At 40.6% G+C, this 21,367-nt stretch overlaps 1 protein-coding gene across 3 annotated transcripts in view; it reads right to left on the minus strand.

The window, feature by feature from the left end:
• LOC124875609 (zinc finger protein 385C-like) overlaps positions 1-21,367 on the minus strand; it is a 115,455-nt gene that overhangs the window by 50,461 nt on the left and 43,627 nt on the right. For all 3 annotated transcript variants that reach the window (XM_047377872.1, XM_047377870.1, XM_047377868.1), the window contains exon 2: positions 11,164-11,442. In XM_047377872.1, coding sequence (XP_047233828.1) covers positions 11,164-11,442 — 279 coding nt within the window. The remainder of the gene's footprint in view (positions 1-11,163; positions 11,443-21,367) is intronic.

Consider the following 21,367-nt stretch of genomic DNA (forward strand, 5'->3'; position numbering starts at 1 on the left):
AATTAACTGAAATGACATTCTTTTCTAGAATTTTCCAGACTGTGTAGGAACACTGGTAATGGACTAATCAAAACCCGTGTTATACAAGAGGACAGAAATAAACAGTCACAACTGAATCTCCACTTTTTCCTGTTTTTGTACAAGTTACCGTTATTACTTCACCACAGCTAGCTGCTGCAGGAAGTAAGAAAAACAGGCATTAAGAACTTCAATGGGCCATTGCTTCAAAGGTCATGCCATTTTTTGATTTTTTTGGATACTTTTATCAGAATCACTGAATGGACCTCACTAAATCATCAGTCTGTGGTGTCGACAGGCTACGACGGAGTAATGGGGTCACTTGGAGAAAACAAATGAGTAGGAGGTTTGTTTTTTTATTACCGCAAAATGTGTACTGATGAAATATGGACTGAATTATTCCTTAGAGACAGATTATTTAATACCCAGATTGGAATTTGTGGGAACCTCATTATACTTATTAAACCTTATAAATATTTATCTTGTATAACTATATAAAACAAATCTGAATTCTTGCATTTCTTAGTTTTCCAAAGAATACTGCCAAAATCTCGCCTGATCTTGTGAAACAATTATTGTTTATCATCTCCTCTTTTGAGCTGGATGTATTGTTACACCTACAGTTATTAGACAACTAAGCTAAACGGTGCACATTTACTGGCATTTCTCACACTGTCTAAAACAATGGCAGTACATTTATCCACAGTTCACCCTATAACACTTCCCCTCTTACATGGCTGCTCTGCTTAATGGAAGATATGACGACAAAAGAAACAATGCTGCACATGATGGATCTCTTAAAAAATGTTTGTGGAGACATTGCCTCTAACGGCTGCTTCTTTGCTACAGCTAACCTCTGATAATGTCCCTATTAATGTATGTTACTTTGCAGGACCTAGTCAACCTTGAGAAAAACACTTAAGTCAATCTGCCGCTGCACTTCATTCGAGAAACTCAGAGATTTTCCATTGGTGATATTTTACTTAAGGAAGAGAAAAAGCTTTTATAAAATTATTGTACAATTGTAAAATTATCATAAATTATGTAAGGAATGTTCAAGGTCATGAGTCAAAAAGACAATATTTTGAGGTTGGATTTAGACAGTTTGTGGAATATCTGAAAATCCGCATCAGCTTTTCTCAGACACTTCGTGTTTTAAATGTGGAGTAATTTTAGGTGCTCCAAGGAGCTGTGCCTTAAACCACAACAAGATGCAACATATGTTTGCATAACATTTTAAATGTAGGAGTGATGCTTGATTTGATACAAATCCTGGTTTTCATTCATCGTCCATAACGGCTTGTCCTTGATAGGTCGTGAGAAGCTGGTGAGTATCTCCAGCAATCATTGGGCGAGCGGCGAAGTACAGCCTGGACAGCTCACCAGTCCATCACAAGGCAACACAGAGACACACAGGACAAACAACATTGCATGCACACATTCACACATATGGACAATTTAGACTAATCAGTGACCTAACAGTCTTGTTTTTGGATGGTGGGAGGAAGCCAGAGTACCTGGAGATAGCCCACACATGCATGGGGGGAACATGCAAACAGGACCATCTTGCTGCAAGGTAACAGTGCTACCATGTACGACTCTGTGCAGGTTTTCCTGTTTTCATGACCCAATAATATAAATGACAGTGAAGATGATAAAAATGAGGTCACAGACAGAGATTTACAATGAAAGCCAAATCAGAAACCATGTAGCTCAGACGTTTTGGGTTCAGAGAGATTAGGTAGATTGGAAATGTCTAACAAACAGTGGGGTTATTCGGATATGAAGCCCACATGATATGCTGTTATCAGATTAACAGAAATGGAGCACATCTGAGAGATTATGTTTGAATATTTCTTTATTTTCACGCAGTTTTAAATCCACCAGTCCAGACACACAACCTAAAAACCCCCCGTAAACCTAATTTAAAAGGACTCCTCTATGCTGTTCTGTACTTCAGCAGAACAGTGATAAGTGATTTGCTCTGTTCCCTTTTCAAAAGGCCCCCAGTGAGAACAGTCTATTAAAATCCCTTTTCATTTGTGCAATCACTTGAAGAAGCTGAAAAAAAAAAACAGCAAAGCTGGTTCAGCTGTGAGAAGAGAATGGAGGGAACAAGTATTATTAGATGGTTTCATTGCTGCACAGTCTGAATTATACTAACAGTCACCTTAATTGACTTAGCTTGTCCTCTTTTTATCTTCTCAGCCATGAAATAAGCAGCATAAACAGTGGCTTCCCAAGAAAAGCAGTGCAAAAAAATGCAAAATCTGCTTTATTTGTGTTTTTTTTATGTAGCAATAGTTTTGTCCACACATACATGAAAAGAATCAACACAAGAAGTTTCTGTTGGTTTGATATAAAACAAAGATACAGAAATATGTAAATTCTCTTGAAATACTAATAAATGTGTTTTCTCGCATGGGAATTCAACAATTTAGGCATCAAATCTGCAGAAATATTATGATTTATCATTTATCTGTTGATGATAATACATGTAGTTTTATGCTTTAGGAACATCATGTAGGTAAAAATAGGATTAATGTATTTCAGGTAGTTACTGATGCTTAAAGTGACTGAGTTTCACAATCTGCTTTGCAGTATGTTGTTCGAAAGCAACCCTCATCAGCATCTACATTTTAAAATGTGGATTTCTGTATTTTTGCCCAATCTTATTTGCAAAATAGCTGAAGCTCAATCAGATGGAATGGAGAGCATCTCAGAATGTGGATTTAGGTCAAGACTGGGGAATTCTTAAACTCCTAAATGTAATCCAAACAATTCCATTGTATGCATGCTGGGAAAAAGGTATTTTCTGTCCTACCTTCACAAACATAAACTGGTGGAGGTTGCCAAACTTTACTAGGACTTAGGCTGGAACCGAGTCTTTTTTGCCAAATCCAACTAAGATTGAGTTTTTTAGTAATATATACAGCAGGTTAATCTAGTACGAAACAAAGAATAAATATGTGAAAAGGTACCATATGCCACCTGTTAAGTATGGTAGAAAATCTGTGATCCTGTGGGATTGATTGTTTTCCAAAGGCCCTGACCTTGTTAGACCTCATATAAACTGAGACACAATGTTCAATGCTTTACAGTCAATAAACCTTAATATATCCCATTACATTTCCCTAACATTTCAACTCCAAAGGTCATTTTATGTGCCAGATATTTGAAAAACATGATTAATGAAGTGCTTTCATAGGCAAGATAAGTAAATAAGGGCCAAAATCTACCAAATAAATGTTTTAGTTTATTGTTTTACTGTGAAAAGCTATAAAAATTCAATTTAAGCATGTGAAATGGTAAGTTGCAAAAACAAAGTTATATATTAAAATTGTGAGAGACAATTTATGTGGCCTAACACCATTATTTAAGCATTTTAACAAGATGGATAAGGGATTGCAAACAGTGGTGTGGACTTAATTTTGTATTATTTTCTGGCTATACTAAAAAAACTTTTGCACTTTTAAACAACACTGAAAGTAGTTTTGTACCTCAATATATTGCTAGTTGAGAACATGTCATCATTAATCCACAAAAACCTGCAATTAAAAGAATTCAGTTTAGGTTTATGACCGTTTTTTAAATAAATCTTAGTTATCATTAATGTTTTATTTCTTATTTTAATCTGTTCTTTCAGTTTGTTTTAAAACAGACACTAACTAACCATGTCATGGTGAATAATTAATTGAATACAAGAAACAATGTGATCATTTTTATATCTATATCGGCGTATTTAAGACTCTTAGTAATGACTTCATCCAACAGAGTGAAAATTAGCTTGTATACAAACAAATAAATAAAAATTTGTTTATAATGAAAATCCAAGGTGTTTACATAAAAAGCTCAGAAGTAAATACTGTTTGCTCAAACAAACACAGAAATACCTATGTATTGAGAAGCACACTCAATATTTTGCCACTGGAAAAGAATCAGTCAAGCAGGCCTGAGCATGAATGATGACCTGCAAAGGCTATTATCTGACATAGAAAAAGTCAATAATATGCTCATGATGACAAAATAAGGTTCAAATGAGGGAGAATTAGCCAGTAGATTTAAAAATTATTTAATCTTTTGAGCCATATGAGACTGGAACTGCTAAACATGTGCAGCAAGCCAACAGCAAAAGACAGCATCATAAATCAGCATTAGAAAAGCGTCATTTTATCGGCCAGTTGTTCATTAGACCTCTTTTCTTTCCCCAATGCAGATTGATCAAGCTGGTTGGAGACGCAGAGTGACACAGGTGTTATAGACTGAAGGTGATTTATGACCCTTCAACAGAACAGGTGCTCAGAAAATACACAGAAAAAGCTTGTTTGGAGCAGCAACTACATTCTTTGGTTGGCAAATGTTGATATAAACAAAATATATAAATCAGATGTTTTTTTTCTTTGCTTTTTAAAAATAAGTCCCACATTTCATCAAATTTGTGGCTTAAGTTGCACATTTTTACAATATATGAAGGTTTGCGCAAATAAACCCTTGAAAAGAACAAGTTCTAAGCTTAGATTGAAACTGAAGTAATTAATTTTAACTAAATTCAGTCCAGCATAAATAATCTCATGATCATTAATCAATTTTCAAGAAAATAAAGCCATGTAAAATAAAATTGGTAAATTACAATCACATATCAGTTAGAATATTAATTGTATCAACCTCTTTGAGGTTAGTCACATCTTGTTTCCTGTTCCCATTCAACATATTGTTTAGTAATATGGTTATATTAATTTAGGCAATTTTTGTAAAGATGTATTTTTAACATATTTGTTAAAATTGTCACTATGTCCTGATAGTAGAATATGAGACAGATGATCTGTGAAAAAATCAAGCTCCTCTGGCTCCTCCCAGTGGTCCAGCTGCCATTTGCAGATACACCGCACCCAGTCAGAAACAACCAATCAGAGCCAGGAGGAATGTCTCAGCAGTGTCAATCATGCTTATGTTTGCACTGCTCACACCCCTTCCCCACACAGAAAGTACCAGTCGCTCAAGCTCAAGATTGCTGGTGTGATGCAGCTGTGCTAATGGCGGAGAAACAACTTAATGTTACAGGAAGACAGCCAATTTCTCAAGTGGCACCTGCTCAGAAAATAAAAAAAAGGAAAACAGAAGGAGACCGATGACGAAAAACAAGAAGAACCACAAGCTACTTTAATAAAAGTTGATTTTACTTCCAGATGTCAGCTGACAAAACATAATGTGAAGAACACAGCTGCACCGCAGCTTCAGCTGTACGTAAGTCCATGATCGTCAAAAAGAAACGTTAGAAGTGGCTGCATTTTTTCCTAAAATTGCGGCTACATTTCTTTTGCTCTTTTTCAAGAGGTGTAACAGGGAGGGTACAGAAAGTGCCATGCACTTCTACAAAACTCTCTAAGACCATCCAGATTTTGGTGGATTTTTGTTGTTTTATAGTGGTCTTAATTCACTGTGAACGTGACCTTTTACCTCAACTGCGTGGTAAAAACACCAGACCATTAGTTATTTTGCAACTTTTCTTTTTAAGATGTGCCAAATGTTTGTCTTATAAGTTCATACTGATGATGCATGTATCTGTAAATTATCATGTGTAGCAGTAGGAAAGCTGTAAAACACACCAGCTTTTTGCACAATTACATGCATCTGTAGTAATAACTTTACAAAAACTGATAAAACTGATTTGATGTCACACTGACAGAAGAAGATTACAAGTTAGAGACAAAAACGCTCATTTTTCTGTGAACAAACCCTCTATGTGCATTCAATTGAATACAATAAATCGGATCCCAATAGAAGAGCTACTGATGATAGAAGAGCCTTGCAGTAAATAGCATTTTATCAAAGTTCATATTGTTTTTGTTCAGAATGGAGCAGTTGATAATTAAACTGTGCTCATTTTGAGGCAATGCGACTGCTGTCGAACAAATACAAAAATATGAGATTTTCAGTCCAAGTTGACAAATGCCAACATGTTGCTCATCTCTATTAATAATTTTGGGGGCTTTATTAGAAAAGGTTTCAACTTTTGAGGAGCTGTTTCGCTGCAGAAAGTTTTACCCGAGTATCCCGTAATGATCACTGTGTTTTGTATAGGTCCTTCAATGTCTCTCACTATACTTTTAAGAGATCTACGATTAATTTATCAGTCACACCTTTATGTTTTCTAAAGTAACAGAAAAATTATTTAATAGTGAAAGGTCCATCAGTGCTTTTCTCAAAGCTTACTTTAATGGCTTTAGATGCCAGTTTAAAAAAGTAATTGCTTCATTAAAAATTAGCAACTTAGTTAATTACAACTCCTTTTTTAGTAAAGAAATTATGAATCTTAAAAAACAGTGTAACCTTGAAGCTTAATTTGCACAGTTCATGAATGTGTGAATATGTACATGAGTGCCAAAGGGTGTTTGCCCCCTAATACAGTTTTTGCTTTTTTTGTCACACTTAAATGTTTCAAATCATCAAACTGATTTTATTTTAGATAAAAATAACCTAAAAAAAAAGTAATTGAAATTGCCCAAGACAACCCAGAACAACATCCAATGTTCTACAGGCATCACTTGCCTCAGTTAAGGTCAGTGTTCAAGATTTAACAATAAAAAACAGAGACTGGACAAAATGGCCTCCATGGGAGAGTCCCAAGGAGAAAACCACCGTTGACCAATAAGAACATAAAGGCCCGTCTCACATTTGCCAAAAAACATCTTATAGATACCCAAGTATTTAGGAAAAATATTCTGTGGACTGAGGATATAAAAGTGGACCTTCTTGCAAGGTGTGTATCATGTTACGCCTAACCTAAAACTAACACAGCATTTCAGAAAAAGACCATCATCCTGACAGTCAAACATGGTGGTGGTAGTGTAAGGGGTTTGCGCTGCTTTGTGTCCTCAAGACTGGGACCAGTTCTCATAATTGACAAAAAAGACAAAAAAACAAAAAACAAAATGAAGAATTGAAGTGGCCTAGTCAAAGTCTGGGTTTAAATTTAATGCTAATACTGTATTATGATGTTAAACGCGAAGTTCATAGTTAGTTGTTGTTAAGGGTGGCAAAACTAGTTATCAGGTTTAAGTGGCTACTACTTTTTCACATTGGGCCTGATGGGTTTTAATAGCTTTACTCTGATAAATGAAATCATCATTTGAAAAGTGTTTTTTGTATTTACTGTTATCATTATCCAATATTTAACTTTGTTTAGTGATCTGAAACATTTAAATTTCACAAAAAAGTAAAAACTGAAGAAATCAAGGGGGTTAACACTTTTTCACAGCTCTGTATGTGTGTAATTAATGCATAGGGAGATTGGGAAAGAATCATAAGTTTGTACTTCTTACTATTCTATATACAAAAAAGAGATGGGGTGTATGGAGATGAATCTCTGTATATATATTGCATGTTCTCCCTGTGCATGCGTGGGTTCTCACCGGGTACTCCGGCTTCCTCCCACAGCCCAAAAAAGACAATGTTTGCAAAACATTGGAACATTGCAAAGACAATGTTTTGATTCAAAAGAATAATAATAATGATGCTACATTTCTTTTTACAACTTGTCTGTACTTGTTCTATTAGATCTCAGTGCTGCATTTGATACAGTCGACCATAATATTCTCTTAAAAAGGCTGGAATATGCTGTAGGAATCAGGGGAACAGCACTAGGCTGGTTTAAATCTTATCTGTCTGACAGATTCCAGTTTGTTCATGTAAATGATAAATCATTTTTAAACTCCAGGGTTAATTGTGGAGTACCACAGGGTTCAGTACTTGGGCCAATTCTCTTTACTATATATATGCTTCCAATAGGTCAAATTATCAGGCAGCATAGGATACATTTTCACTGTTACGCTGATGATACATAGCTTTACTTATCCATAAATCCTGATGAACCCAACCAGTTAAACTACAAGCATGTCTTGAAGATATAAAAACTTGGATGACTTTAAATTTTTTGCTTCTAACTTCAGACAAGACAGAAGTTGTCGTCTTTGGACTGGAGTCTTTAAAAAAGAAACTGCTTAGTCAATCATTTAACTTGGATGGCATTAAATTGACCTCTGGTAATAAAGTAAAAAACCTTGGTGTTATTTTTGACCAGGATATGTCATTTAAATCCCATATTAAACAGGTTTCTAGGATTTCCTTCTTTCACCTCCGGAACATTGCCAAAATTAAAAATATCCTATCCAGGAGTGATGCTGAAAACTAGTCCATGCATTTGTTACTTCAAGGCTGGACTATTGTAATTCGTTACCATCAGGATGTCCACAAAATGCAGCCTTCAGCTGATTCAAAATGCTGCAGCAAGAGTTCTGATGAAAATTAAAAAGAGAGATCATATTTTTCCTATTTTAGCTTCCCTTCATTGGCTCCCTGTTAAATCCAGAATAGAATTTAAAATTCTCCTCCTCACATATAAAGCCCTTAATGATTTAGCTCCATCATACATCAGAGATCTGATTGTTCCATATGTTCCTAACAGAGCACTTCATTCTCAGACTGCAGGTTTACTGGTGGTTCCTAGAGTCTCTAGAAGTAGAATGGGAGGCAGATCCTTTAGTTATCAGGCTCCTCTCCTGTGGAACCAACTCCTAGTTTTAGTCCGTGAGGCTGACACCCTGTCTACTTTTATGGCTAGGCTTAAAACTTTCCTTTTTGATAAAGCTTATAGTTAGAGTGGCTTAGGTTATCAGGCAGGGAGCCTTCCTCCCTCCCTGTTGGTTGGAGTAAGGGGGAGTCAGGTTTAGCCTAAACCGGCTCAGTTGTGGTTGAGGTGCAAACACACCCTCCATTTCTGCTACCTGTATGATCCCTTCTCTTTTCCAATGGTTATAATCAGTCTGACAGAGGGAGGTATCCCAATCCTTGTGGTTTTTAGTATAACAATGACCACCAGTGGGACCCTTTGTGAGGTTCCTTGAGACGACATTGTTGTAAATAAGCGCCGTTTAACTAAATAATCTGAACTGAAATTATCTCTGTAGTTATGTTGCTATAGGCTTAGGCTGCTGGAGGACATAATGACCACTTTCACTCTCTTCACTACATTCTCACACTACTCTCCAATTTTGCATTATTTGCTGTTATTTCAGCTTTTAACTTTGTTCTCTCTTTTTTCTTCCTAGAAGCTACACCTGGCCTGGCTCTGTGTCTACCTGTGACACCTTTCTGGAGAGGGGAATCGTCCGAGCTTCTGCTGGCAACAACTTAATGCTCACCCTCTACCGATGATCCACATAGCCCTGTCTTTCAGTGCTTAACCCTTTCTCTCTCCTAGACATGGCAATTGACTGAGCTTTTACTGTAACTAACTCTATGTGCTCTCTTTCAGACTCTAACCTTGAAAACTGGCTCAGAGTTTATCTGTTCTTTCTTTCTAGGTGAAACGACTAAAGGAGCTACATCCATTAACATTTACTTTTCCTTCCCATAGAAAGTACTCCTGGATCAGCGCTTCTTTGTTCTCTTTGTGTCTCTGCTCTGTTCTCTCAAACCCCCAGTCGGTCGGGGCAAATGGCCGCTCACACTGAGCCTGGTTCTGGTTCTGCTGGAGGTTTCTTCCTGTTAAAAGGGAGTTTTTCCTCTCCACTGTTGCTACATGCATGCTCAGTATGAGAAATTGCTGTAAAGTCAACGCCAGTGACTGTCCACTGTCTCTACATGTTCATCCAGGAGGAGTGAATGCTGCAAGTCACTGACTGGATGCAATCTGCTGGGTTTCCTTAGACAGAAAAACTTGTTATCCAATTTGAATAAAAAGCTAACTCCAACTGCACTGTTCAATGATTAGGATTAATTGGAATGTATGTACCTGACTGTTGTGAAGTGCCTTGAGACGACATGTGTTGTGAATTGGCACTATATAAATAAAACTGAATTGAATTAAATTGAATTGAACTTACAAATCTGTCCTTCTTCCTCTTGCCATTGATAAAAAACTGTTCTAGGTACTGAAACCCTACAAAGTTTTAGCACAATAAATGAGACATGATTTTGAAATTCTAAGCATCTGCACTGTGGCTGCTGGGTGGATCCCCTGGGGGTCCCCTTTACACCTGTTTCTCCAGGTGTAGAAGCAGTCTTCTAGGGTGTTATCTTGTATTCTCTCATCCTTCATTCTCTCCCCAATTCTTTTCTCCTCTCCCTTTTTCCTTTTTGCCCGACCTCTCTCTCATTCTTGCTTGTTATTTTTCCTTTTCATTTCCGTCTCTGTGTCCAATTGAAATAATCCCAAAGCAGTTTCTTTTATATATATAAAGTGGAGCATTATAGCGTTACCTGTAATGCTTCACTTGTGAAAATAAAGCTTCTTTTTGGCATGCAGACATCAATTCTGAGTGATAGTCTGCCAGACAGGACACAGTTAAAAAACAATACAAACAAAAAAAGAAATTCTAAGCTTCATACAGCTTCAACTCTCTAAAAAATGAGGGATCTTGGTCCATTTTATACCCATGTATTTAAACCATTGTATCATGTTAAGTTTAATATACTATATTATTTTATAAAAGACTTCGTATTATACCCTACACCAATCAGCATAACATGATGACCACTAAGCAAATAGTTTGTAGGTGGCCACACACAATGAGCAACCCTTCTGTGGACAAAAACACCCCTGACCCATTAAGGCATGGACTCCAATACACCCCTGAGATACACAGTCAGATAAGCAAAGCACACGCACCAATGTGAAACTGAAATATGACAGATTATGACTGTCAATCAAACCAAAGTAACACGTGATCTCCTCCTGGCAGATTACTTTCTACAGTCACATAAACACATGGAATGGAAAATTACTTGAAATCATTGATTGCAAAAGCAGGTATAAAATGACCTGAAAGTAAGTGTGCATTGAGATAAAGTTGGCAAAAAATGACCAGCAGCCCCCACATACACTAACAAACAAACATTTAAAAGAAAGAGCCAAATTTATGTTTCCCTCATTAAAGATTTGATGACTTTGCTTCACTTAAATTGTCCAAATTTCAAATTTTACACAATTGTACACATTGTAACTCGGATTTGTTACACAGTTTTAATTTTTAAAACAAATAAGCTAATGTAAATGTATGTAATGTAAATAAGCATGGAAGTGCATCTTTGAATGTCTAGATAAACAAATAAAAAAACAGGGAAGAAAAAACAGTGTATTCCTACCTGCACTGACAGCTTTCGCCAGTCGGCGAAGCCTCCTCTGATGCGTCTTGCCTCTATAATGGATCTGTGCCTGGGCGCTTGAGTTTAGCCTTATGGTGCACACCTGGCACATCGTAGCACTGCTGCTGCTCTGCTGACGCTCCCGCTTGGCCCTAAATCCAACCCTGACCCTCCTCACTCCGTCATGCTCCTCCTCTTCTTCTTCCTCTTGTCCTTCCTTACTTTTGGTGGGAAGGTTGCTGTCCATCCACTTGTTTTTCTTTGGATGTTTCATTATATCTAGAGAGAGAGGGGGAAAAAAAGGTTGAAAATGAAGAAAAAAGCCTTGCAAAAGTATGAACTTGTGAACTTTTTCACAAACATATTATTGGGCATCTTATGTCATAGATCACCCAGTACCAAGCTGTGAAGTGGAATAAAATGGTTGATGGTATATTTTTCTTAATTATTTTACAAATAAAAATCTGAAAAGTGTGGTTTGTATTTTTTATTCAGCCCACTTAAGTCAACACTGAATCAACTTTTGCTGCAACTACAGCTGCAAGTCTTTTGCAGTATATCTCAACCAGCTTTGCACATCTGGAGACTGAAATATTTGCCCACTCTTCTTGGGAGAATAACTCAACCTCAGTCAGATTGCATGGAAAGCATCAGTGGATGTCAAATTTGAAGTCACAGATTGTCAATTAGATAAACACTGGACTTTGACTGGGCCATTGTAAAACATATGCTTCAACCTGAACCATTCCATCATAGTTCTGGCTGTACTATAGCAGTACTCCTGTAGGAAGGTGAACTTCCACCCAACTCTTAAGTCTTTTTCCGCCTGTAACATTAACTCTGACTAGCTTTCCTGTCCATGCTGAATACAAGCATCCCCGCAGCATGATGCTGTTGCCACCATGTTTCACTGTGGGGATGGTGTGTTCAGAGTTAGGTAGCAATAGTGCTCCACCACACATAGTCTTTTGCTTGCAAGGCGGAATGTTTAATTTTGACCTCATTGGACCCGAGCACCTTCTTCCATGTGCTTGCAAACTTTAACTGGACTTCCTATGGCCTTCTTTCAACAAAGGCTTACTTCTGTCCACTCTACCACAAAGGCCAGATTTGTGGAATGTGGACAGATTCTCCCACCTGAGCTGTAGCTCCTCTAGAGTCACTGCTTCTCTGATTAATGTTCTCTGTGCTTGACCTGCTAGTTTGAATGGAGAGCCATGTGTTGATAGATTTACAGTTGTCTCATACTGTTTCCTTTTCATCAGATGTTGGATTGAACAGAGCTCTGTGAGATGTTTAAAGCTTGGAATGTTGTTTTAAAACCAAACCCTGCTTTTAACCTCTCCACATTATCCATGACCTGTCTACTGTGTTCCTTGATCTTCAAAAATACTAACAAATCTCCAAGATCTTCACAAACAGCTGTATTTAGACACAGGTGAATTTGTGAAGACATTTTATTCAGGGACATCATGTTCAGGGGGCTAAATTAAAATGCAATACACATTTGTTTACTTTTTACTTGTAAAAATATTGAAAAATAAAAATGTGACAAAGTTCAAGAAGAATGAATAGGCACTGTATGTAGGTTGTTGAAGCGTCCACAGGGAGGCAACAGAGGTACATCGCTCCCTTTTTCAGATGTTTGATGGCAATTTTTGCAATTTTTATAGTTTACAAAGGCCACTTTGTTTATTTATCTTGAATATTTAAGCGGTGTGTCAGCTTACACAAATGTGTCAAGGTCCAGATGCTTGTGTCAAACATCTTTGAGAGTTAGACACATTGTTCCTACCTGTCTGTATATAACAGATAATGAAAGCTGATTCGAAGGGGTTACATAGAGGGACATGTTTCTTTGTGAAAGCATGTAGCCTCAATACCTGTAATGGCTAAGCAATTATGGCACACTGACAGCATAAATCAAGCTGCAGCTAAACACCCGCTGTGCTCTAAATGTAGAAATGTCACCCAAAGTCTGATTGAATTCTTTGTTTTGCTTCTGTTCATATGATAATGGAATCAATTAAGTACTCATGTTGCACATTTTATCCTCTGGCTTCTCTCTCCTCCCCCAATACCTCCCTGCGTCCAGCCAGAAGCCACCAATGGTAAAATACTAGCTACTCAGGAAATTCAGCTTCGTTTCGAGATGAAAGCTGAATGTAAATGTGTTTGTTGGAATTCATCAGCCTCCGACCAGCCACGCAGACTTCAAAGCTGCAGCACATCATCATAATTATTTGAATCAAAACCTTGCAGTCTGATAGATGGGAACATGCGCGACTGCTGCTGGAGATGATAACCGTGTTTTTGCACGGGACGAAGACACACAAAGGTTTAATTATCACAACAATGCCTATCAAAGTGAGACAGCCCTGGTATAGATGTGCAAAATGCCTCAAAATAATCTATTTCTTAAGCAATGTATTCTCACTCAGAATATATATATATATAACTGACATTTTTTTTTATTTCTACTTTGCTTGTTTAAGTTGAGCAGGGTCTAGGAACATTTGATTATTAATGCACGACTTCCTGTTTCCCTGAAATGTTAATACGACATGACACAAAGTTCTGTTACTCCTACCCATTCCTCAAAATGGGTGAGACAATTAAACATACTATTCCATCAAGTCAGATGTGTCATTATCTTCATAAATCAGGAAATAGCAACAGCAAGAATTGTGATTTATTATGATAACAATAAACTAATGACATTTTGATACCCCAAAAACTAACATTATTAGAGGATCAGTAAATACTGTAAAAAGTTAACTGTGACTGCTAAGTGTTCATCAAAGACACAGCCTCTGTCTGTAAAATTAAAGAGAATTATACTGCCATGATTCATAAAAACAGGTTTATAACAAATGTTTTAGATTGACTTTTAAAGTAAGTATTTACAGGTAAATTATTTACCAGCAAACTTGCATATGATAGGAATTATGGATCCCATATTAAATGAATACATTTGTAAAATAAAAATCTAATGGTATTTTATTCTAACATGCCTATCCAGAACAACACCATGCATACTTGGACTGATCCCATGTCATATTCTCTTGTAAAGTCACTTGTGTATATGTACATTTAAAAAGATAATTTTTATTTCCATTATATAAAAAAAAATATCTTCAATGAGGGCAAAGTGTACTGGAGTCAAATTCCTTGTTTGTGTGCACAAACCTAATAAATAAAGCAATAAAGCTAATTCTGATTCTGCTGATTTTTAATGTCTCACATTTCACCTGCTATACAAACAGGCTGTAGATAATCTGGACAGTTATATATCAGAAAGACTACTGATTTGTTTTAAATCAAGCAGTATTCAGATGCTTGTGTTTGCTGATATTTAACAACGTGCTCTAACACCGACAGCAAGTGTGTTAACCCTGCAGCACATAAATAACTGGAGTTGCTCCATTCATTCTTCTTCATACAGTCAGCTGGGGCTGGCACTGGCGGCACTAATAAAAAGCAACTTTTAACAGGTTGCCTGCAGGCCAGCAGCTGCTGGTAGCTGTTGGTGCTAAAGTCTGCCTGCTTGGCAACAGACCAGTCCTCTGGTGTGGGCAGAATGAAGCAACGGGTGACGTCCAGCAGAACAAGGCACCTGCAGCTGACACTGCACAGTGAAAACGTCCATTTTAACTTAGCGCTGCATGTAAGTTTCAGCAGATAAAGCTGTGCCATTGGGAAATTTCTGTGAAATTATACATCTGAATATACATTTTGAATAGTAAAAGTGGAGGTTTAAAACAGATTCTTCACAAATACAAATAAAAAAGAAAATTATACTTTTTCTCTAAATGCTACACTAAATCATCACTGTAACAGAGAAAGAGGAGTACATTTATACCAGCTTTATCCAGTTTAAAGCAGGAAAACGTCAATGTCTTCTGGAGAAAAGTTTTACGTTCAGATGAGCCAAAAATTAAACCATTTGGCCCCAGTCACCAAAAGTAAGAAGGTGGGAGTTAAGGTGTGGCTTTTAAACCTAAGAACACTGTGCCAAATGTCCAGCATGTCAGTGGTAGCATCATGTTGTGGGACTATTTTGCTGCCAGTGATACATTAGTAATGTCGGGGTTTTGGGTTCTGTGTGTATGTGTTTGTGTTTTGTCTGCACTTTTGTTTTCAGTTTCCGGATGGTGCTGGAGTTTCTCAGGTGTGCTGGGTGACAGGTGCAACTGATTTGCTGATTGCATTGGAGGAGTATTTTAGCAGGAGGCTGCCAGCACTTCAATGCCAGAGTGTTTGCCTTACGTGGTAACAAACTCAGCCACCTCTAAGCTATGCTTCGTTCTTTGCCTCTAAGCTGATATCGTTTATGTTCCTTCCAGGCAGAAACCAGAACCTACTGATCATTCTTCGTTGAACTTTGGCTTCGGTTCCAGGCGTTTCTGGACGATCAGGATTACCTATGTTTGGTGGATCTTGTTTGGATTTGGTTTCCAAGTACTAAGGTGGCAGCTTCCTGTTATCCTCCGTCTCCTGAACCAAGGCAGAAGCGTACCCTGTCCACCCTCTAACGCAAGTACCTGAACATTGAATTAACTCCTGAACTCACTCTACAGCTCAAGTAGAACCGTCTGTATTTCTCCGCCTCGCACACCTGGGTCCCGACTCCCTCTACCCCTGGCGACCTGACTACACTCTCTTAGTTAGCCGTTCAACTGTTTATCATAGTTACTTTTCATTAATTCCGCAACATTATAGTTCTTGTTTTCACCAGTTCTCCTTCCCCTCTTTCCATGCAGTTGGCAATTCTACCGTTTATGTTCCAGTATCACCTTTCACTAATTCAGTTGTGCTTCTGAGTGTTCTTCTGTATGTGGGTCAGATCTATCTCGAACAAAATGACAAGTAAGAAGGTAGAATAATAAAAAAAAGGCAGACCACCTTGAAATTTTTTAAGCAGAAAACATTGTATTTTCCCCTCCTTGAACTTCCACCTTATCGTGGTGGAGGGGTTTGAGTGCTCAAATGATCCTAGAGGCTCTGTTGTCTGGGGCATAAATGCCCCTGGTAGGATCTCCCATGGCAAACAGGCTCTAGGTGATGGGTCAGACAAAGAGTGGTTCAAGAACCCCTCATGAAGAACAAAATATTGAGGCACGTGACGTCGCCCGGTACGGCGGAGCCGGGGTCCCACCCTGGAGCCAGGCCTGGGGTCGGGACTCGTCGGAGAGCGCCTGGTGGCCGGGTTGCTCCTCGCGGGACCTGGCCGGGCCAAGCCCGAACGAGAGACGCGAGGCCATCCCCCAGTGGGCCCACCACCTGCAGGGGGAACCGTGAGGGACCGGTGCAAAGAGGATTGGGTGGCGGATGAAGGTGGAGACCTCAGCGGCCCGATCCCCGGATGCTTAGGCTGGCTCTAGGGACGTGGAATGTCACCTTGCTGGGGGGGAAGGAGCCTGAGCTTGTGCGGGAGGTCAAGAGATATCGACTAGAAATAGTCGGACTCGCCTCCACGCACAGCGTGGGCTCTGGAACCCATCTCCTTGAGAGGGGTTGGACTCTCTTCTACTCTGGAGTGGCCCACGGGGAGAGGCGGCGGGCTGGTGTGGGTTTGCTTGTTGACCCCCAGCTCAGCCGTATCGTGTTGGGGTTTACCCCAGTGGATGAGAGGGCCGTATCCCTGTGCCTTCGGGTTGGGGAGAGGTCTCTGACTATCATTTCAGCCTACGGGCCGAGTGGTAGTGCAGAGTACCCGGCCTTCTTGGCGTCCCTGTCGGGGGTGCTGGATAGTGCCCCTCCCGGGAACTCCATTATTCTGCTGGGGGACTTCAACGCCCACGTGGGGAACAACAGTGACACCTGGAGAGGCATGAATCCCATTCGGGAGGAATGGCCTGCTCGATCTGAATCCGAGTGGTGTTTTGTTATTGGACTTCTGTGCTAGTCACGGATTGTCCATAACGAACACCATGTTCAAACATAAGGGTGTCCATCAGTGCACTTGGCACCAGGACGCCCTAGGCAGGAGATCGATGATCGACTTTGTTGTCATATCATCAGACCTTCGGCCGCATGTTTTGGACACTCGGGTGAAGAGAGGGGCTGAGCTGTCCACTGATCACCACCTGGTGGTGAGTTGGATCCGCTGGAGGAGGAGAAAGCTGGACAGACTTGGCAGGCCCAAGCGCCTAGTGAGGGTCTGCTGGGAACGCCTGGCGGAACCCTCGGCCAGGGATGCATTCAACTCCCACCTCCGGGAGAGCTTCGACCAGATCCCGGGGAATGTTGGAGACATAGAGTCCGAGTGGACCATGTTCTCTGCATCTATTGTCGATGCTGCTGCCCGTAGCTGCGGCTGTAAGGTCTGCGGTGCCTGTCGCGGCGGCAATCCCAGAACCCGGTGGTGGACACCGGCAGTAAGGGATGCTGTCAAGCTGAAGAAGGAGTCCTATCGGCTGTGGTTGGCTTGTGGGACTCCTGAGGCGGCTGACGGGTACCGTGAGGCCAAGCGTGCTGCAGCCCGGGCTGTGGCAGAGGCAAAAACTCGGGCCTGGGAGGAGTTTGGTGAGGCCATGGAGAAGGACTACCGGTTGGCCTCGAAGTGATTCTGGCAAACCGTCCGGCGCCTCAGGAGGGGGAAGCAGTGTTTCGCCAACACTGTTTATAGTGGGGGTGGGAGACTGCTGACCTCGACTGAGGACATTATTGGGCGGTGGAAGGAGTACTTCAAGGATCTCCTCAATCCTGCCATCACGCATTCCGTGGTGGAAACAGAGGCTGGGGACTCGGGGTTGGACTCTTTCATCACCCAGGCTGAAGTCACCGAGGTGGTTAAAAAGCTCCGCGGTGGCAAGGCTTCGGGGGTGGATGAGAGTACCTCAAGTCTCTGGATGTTGTAGGGCTGTCATGGATGACACGCCTCTTCAACATTGCGTGGCGGTCGGGGACAGTGCCTCTGGACTGGCAGACTGGGGTGGTGGTTCCCCTTCATAAGAAGGGGGACCGGAGGGTGTGTTCCAACTACAGGGGGATCACACTCCTCAGCCTCCCTGGTAAGGCCTGCGTCAGGGTATTGGAGAGGAGAGTCCGACCGATAGTCGAACCTCGGCTTCAGGAGGAGCAGTGTGGTTTTCGTCCCGTCCCGACCGGTTCACATGTGTTTTGTGGACCTGGAGAAGGCATTCGACTGTGTCCCTCGTGATGCCCTGTGGGGGGTGCTCCAGGAGTATGGAATCGGGGGCCCTTTATTAGGGGCCATCCGGTCCCTGTACGAGCGGAGCAGGAGTTTGGTCCGCATTGCCGGCACTAAGTCGGACCTGTTCCCGGTGCATGTTGGAGTCCGGCAGGACTGCCCTTTGTCACCGGTCCGGTTCATAACCTTTATGGACAGGATTTCTAGACGCAGCCATGGGCCGCAGGGGGTCTGGTTTGGGGACCATTGGATTTCGTCTCTTCTTTTTGCGGAAGACGTGGTCCTGCTGGCCCCTTCTAGCCAAGACCTACAGCATGCGCTGTGGCGGTTCGCAGCCAAGTGTGAAGCGGCCGGGATGAGGATCAGCTCCTCCAAGTCCGAGGCCATGGTACTCGACCGGAAAAGGGTGGCTTGTCCTCTTCAGGTTGGAGGGGAGTTCCTGCCTCAAGTGGAGGAGTTTAAGTATCTCGGGGTCTTGTTCACGAGTGAGGGAAGAATGGAGCGGGAGATCGACAGACGGATCGGTGCGGCTGCCACAGTAATGGGGGCGCTGTGCCGGTCCGTTGTGGTGAAGAGAGCTGAGCCGAAAAGTAAAGCTCTCAATTTACTGGTTGGTCTACGTTCCTACCCTCACCTATGGCCATGAACTTTGGGTCATGACCGAAAGAACGAGATCACGGATACAAGCGGCTGAAATGAGCTACCTCCATAGGGTGGCCGGGCACTCCCTTAGAGATAGGGTGAGGAGCTCGGCCATCCGGGAGGGGCTCGGAGTAGAGCCGCTGCTCCTCCACATCGAGAGGAGCCAGTTGAGGTGGCTTGGGCATCTATACCGGATGCCTCCTGGACGCCTTCCTCGGGAGGTGTTCCAGGCACGTCCCACCGGGAGGAGGCCCAGGGGACGGCCCAGGACACGCTGGAGGGACTATGTCTCTCGGTTGGCCTGGGAACGCCTTGGGCTCCCCCTGGAGGAACTGGAGGAGGTTTCTGGAGAGAGGGACTTCTGTGCGTCTCTACTGAGTCTGCTGCCCCCGTGACCCGGTCCCGGATAAGCGGAAGACGACGAGTATGAGTACGAGTACATTGTATTTTGTATCATCATTCCCTGACAAAAACTTATTCGTATATATTTAAAAGTAACCATGCATAAGATATCAGCTCTTTTGGAGTCTTTATGAGAGGTGAAGGGAGCTGAGTTTGAGGAGGTTTATCTATGAACACAGTATCTGTTTGTTCTTTTAACGGTCAAGTTATCTGGACCCTGCAGCTCTTTAAATACCATCACTCATCAGCACAGGGTGAGACAAGACAACATCCCACAGAGCTGATCACTCTGTCCCTTATGGTGCAGAAAACACACACAAATGCGTGTTGGTGCGCATTGTTTTGTTTTGTTTTTTGCTTTATAAGCCCGGAAACCACCCTGACACTGTCCCTTTCCCCCACACCCCCCCTTTTTTTGCTGACAGGACACTTGTAACTTGTAACTCTATGCGTTACATTAACGCTCAGCTTGGACTCCTGCTTTACTTGCACTGCTTTACTTGCACAATGATCACCTGCACTGTTGTATTGCTCTTGCATCTTATAGTGCTCTATATTTACTCTCACTCACTTAAAACTGTGCACATATATTTATATTATATTGTAGATATGTTTATACTGTTTAATTTGTACTGTATTGCACCGACTACGCCAAAACAAATTCCTTGTATGTCCAAAAACGTACTTGGCAATAAAGCTTTTCTGATTCTGATTCTGATTCTGATTCTGAAATAAGTAAGCAACAACGGACTTTATGGAGGAAGTGTGAGTCTGACACTGCTGTTTTCTTTTTTTTTTTTTTTTTTTTTTTTAAAGTAATGAGGGAAATGTGACTGTTTTTAGACCTTAAACTGGCCCAAGAGAAGGTACATTTAAAATAAATGTATGGTTATTTTGCCTTTTTTTTTTCAGTTCATAAAATTAAAATCATTTGATGTTAAGGGCATTGTGGTATGGGGTTACTATCGTTGATTTCTGGCTTCCATGAGTAGCAATGCCAATACTTTAAACAACTTCAGGGTCTATAACGCAACTAGTCTCATAACTTATAAATACCACAGATTTCAATTGCAGCATGAGTTACAATTTCTCATTAAGCTAACAGCTGCGCTTAAGAAGATATTTCCTAAATTTAAGGATGAATATTTCTAAAACAAACCTGGAAGACTTACAATTTTATGAAGATTGAGGCTAGAAAAATATCTACTTGTAAACAGTGTCTAGTCACTCTTATAGACTAAAACTAAAGAAATAAATTAATCTACAAGACAACCAATTCTCAGCTACAAGCTATATACTGAGAAAGATCTAATCAAAAGACAAACTTTCTGAGTATATGACATAACGATTAAAACATATAACTAAAAGTTATCAAGACTCTGTATAACTCCAAATTCTCAAGATAAGGGTTATTGATGATTTTCTAATAAATTCAGATAGGAGTTAGGAGTTTCTAAGATTGAAAAATTAGAGAGAAAAATTAACTTTCTTTATTTTGACCCTTTCGGGTCTGGCTTCTTTGGTGGACAAAAGCTTCAAAACCAGTCTACCGCTGGATTTGACCTGGTTGTCCCAGACTGGGTCAGCCAGGGCTGTTCAGCTGACTTTTAGGCAACTTGGGAGCTGCTTCATGAAACTGAATAAGAAAATGTTTCAACTGACCAGTTTCCATCTTGTTTTATTATTAATAAAAAACATCTAGTTTTTGTAAGATAACTGTTGTTCTATTTTTGGCCAGTTGTTTTCAATTTTACTGTGACATGATAGATGACATTAGGATCATTTTTTTTTTTCATCCTTGGTATTCGTTCTGCAAATTATCGGCAGATAACAGGACTCTTAACTCCTGACTGACTGTGGAGACTTCAAACTGGGCTCAAGCAACTTGAAGTCTGGGTCTCTCCATTCTTCCTCCAAACCTTTCATCATTTTCAACCTCTGGAATGAAATGAAAAATTTAATTTGAACTAAAAAGAGGACTTTGGATCTCTTTAGCAACAACCT

The sequence above is a fragment of the Girardinichthys multiradiatus genome, chromosome 10 (genome assembly GCF_021462225.1).
Source record: "Girardinichthys multiradiatus isolate DD_20200921_A chromosome 10, DD_fGirMul_XY1, whole genome shotgun sequence".
NCBI lineage: Eukaryota > Metazoa > Chordata > Actinopteri > Cyprinodontiformes > Goodeidae > Girardinichthys > Girardinichthys multiradiatus.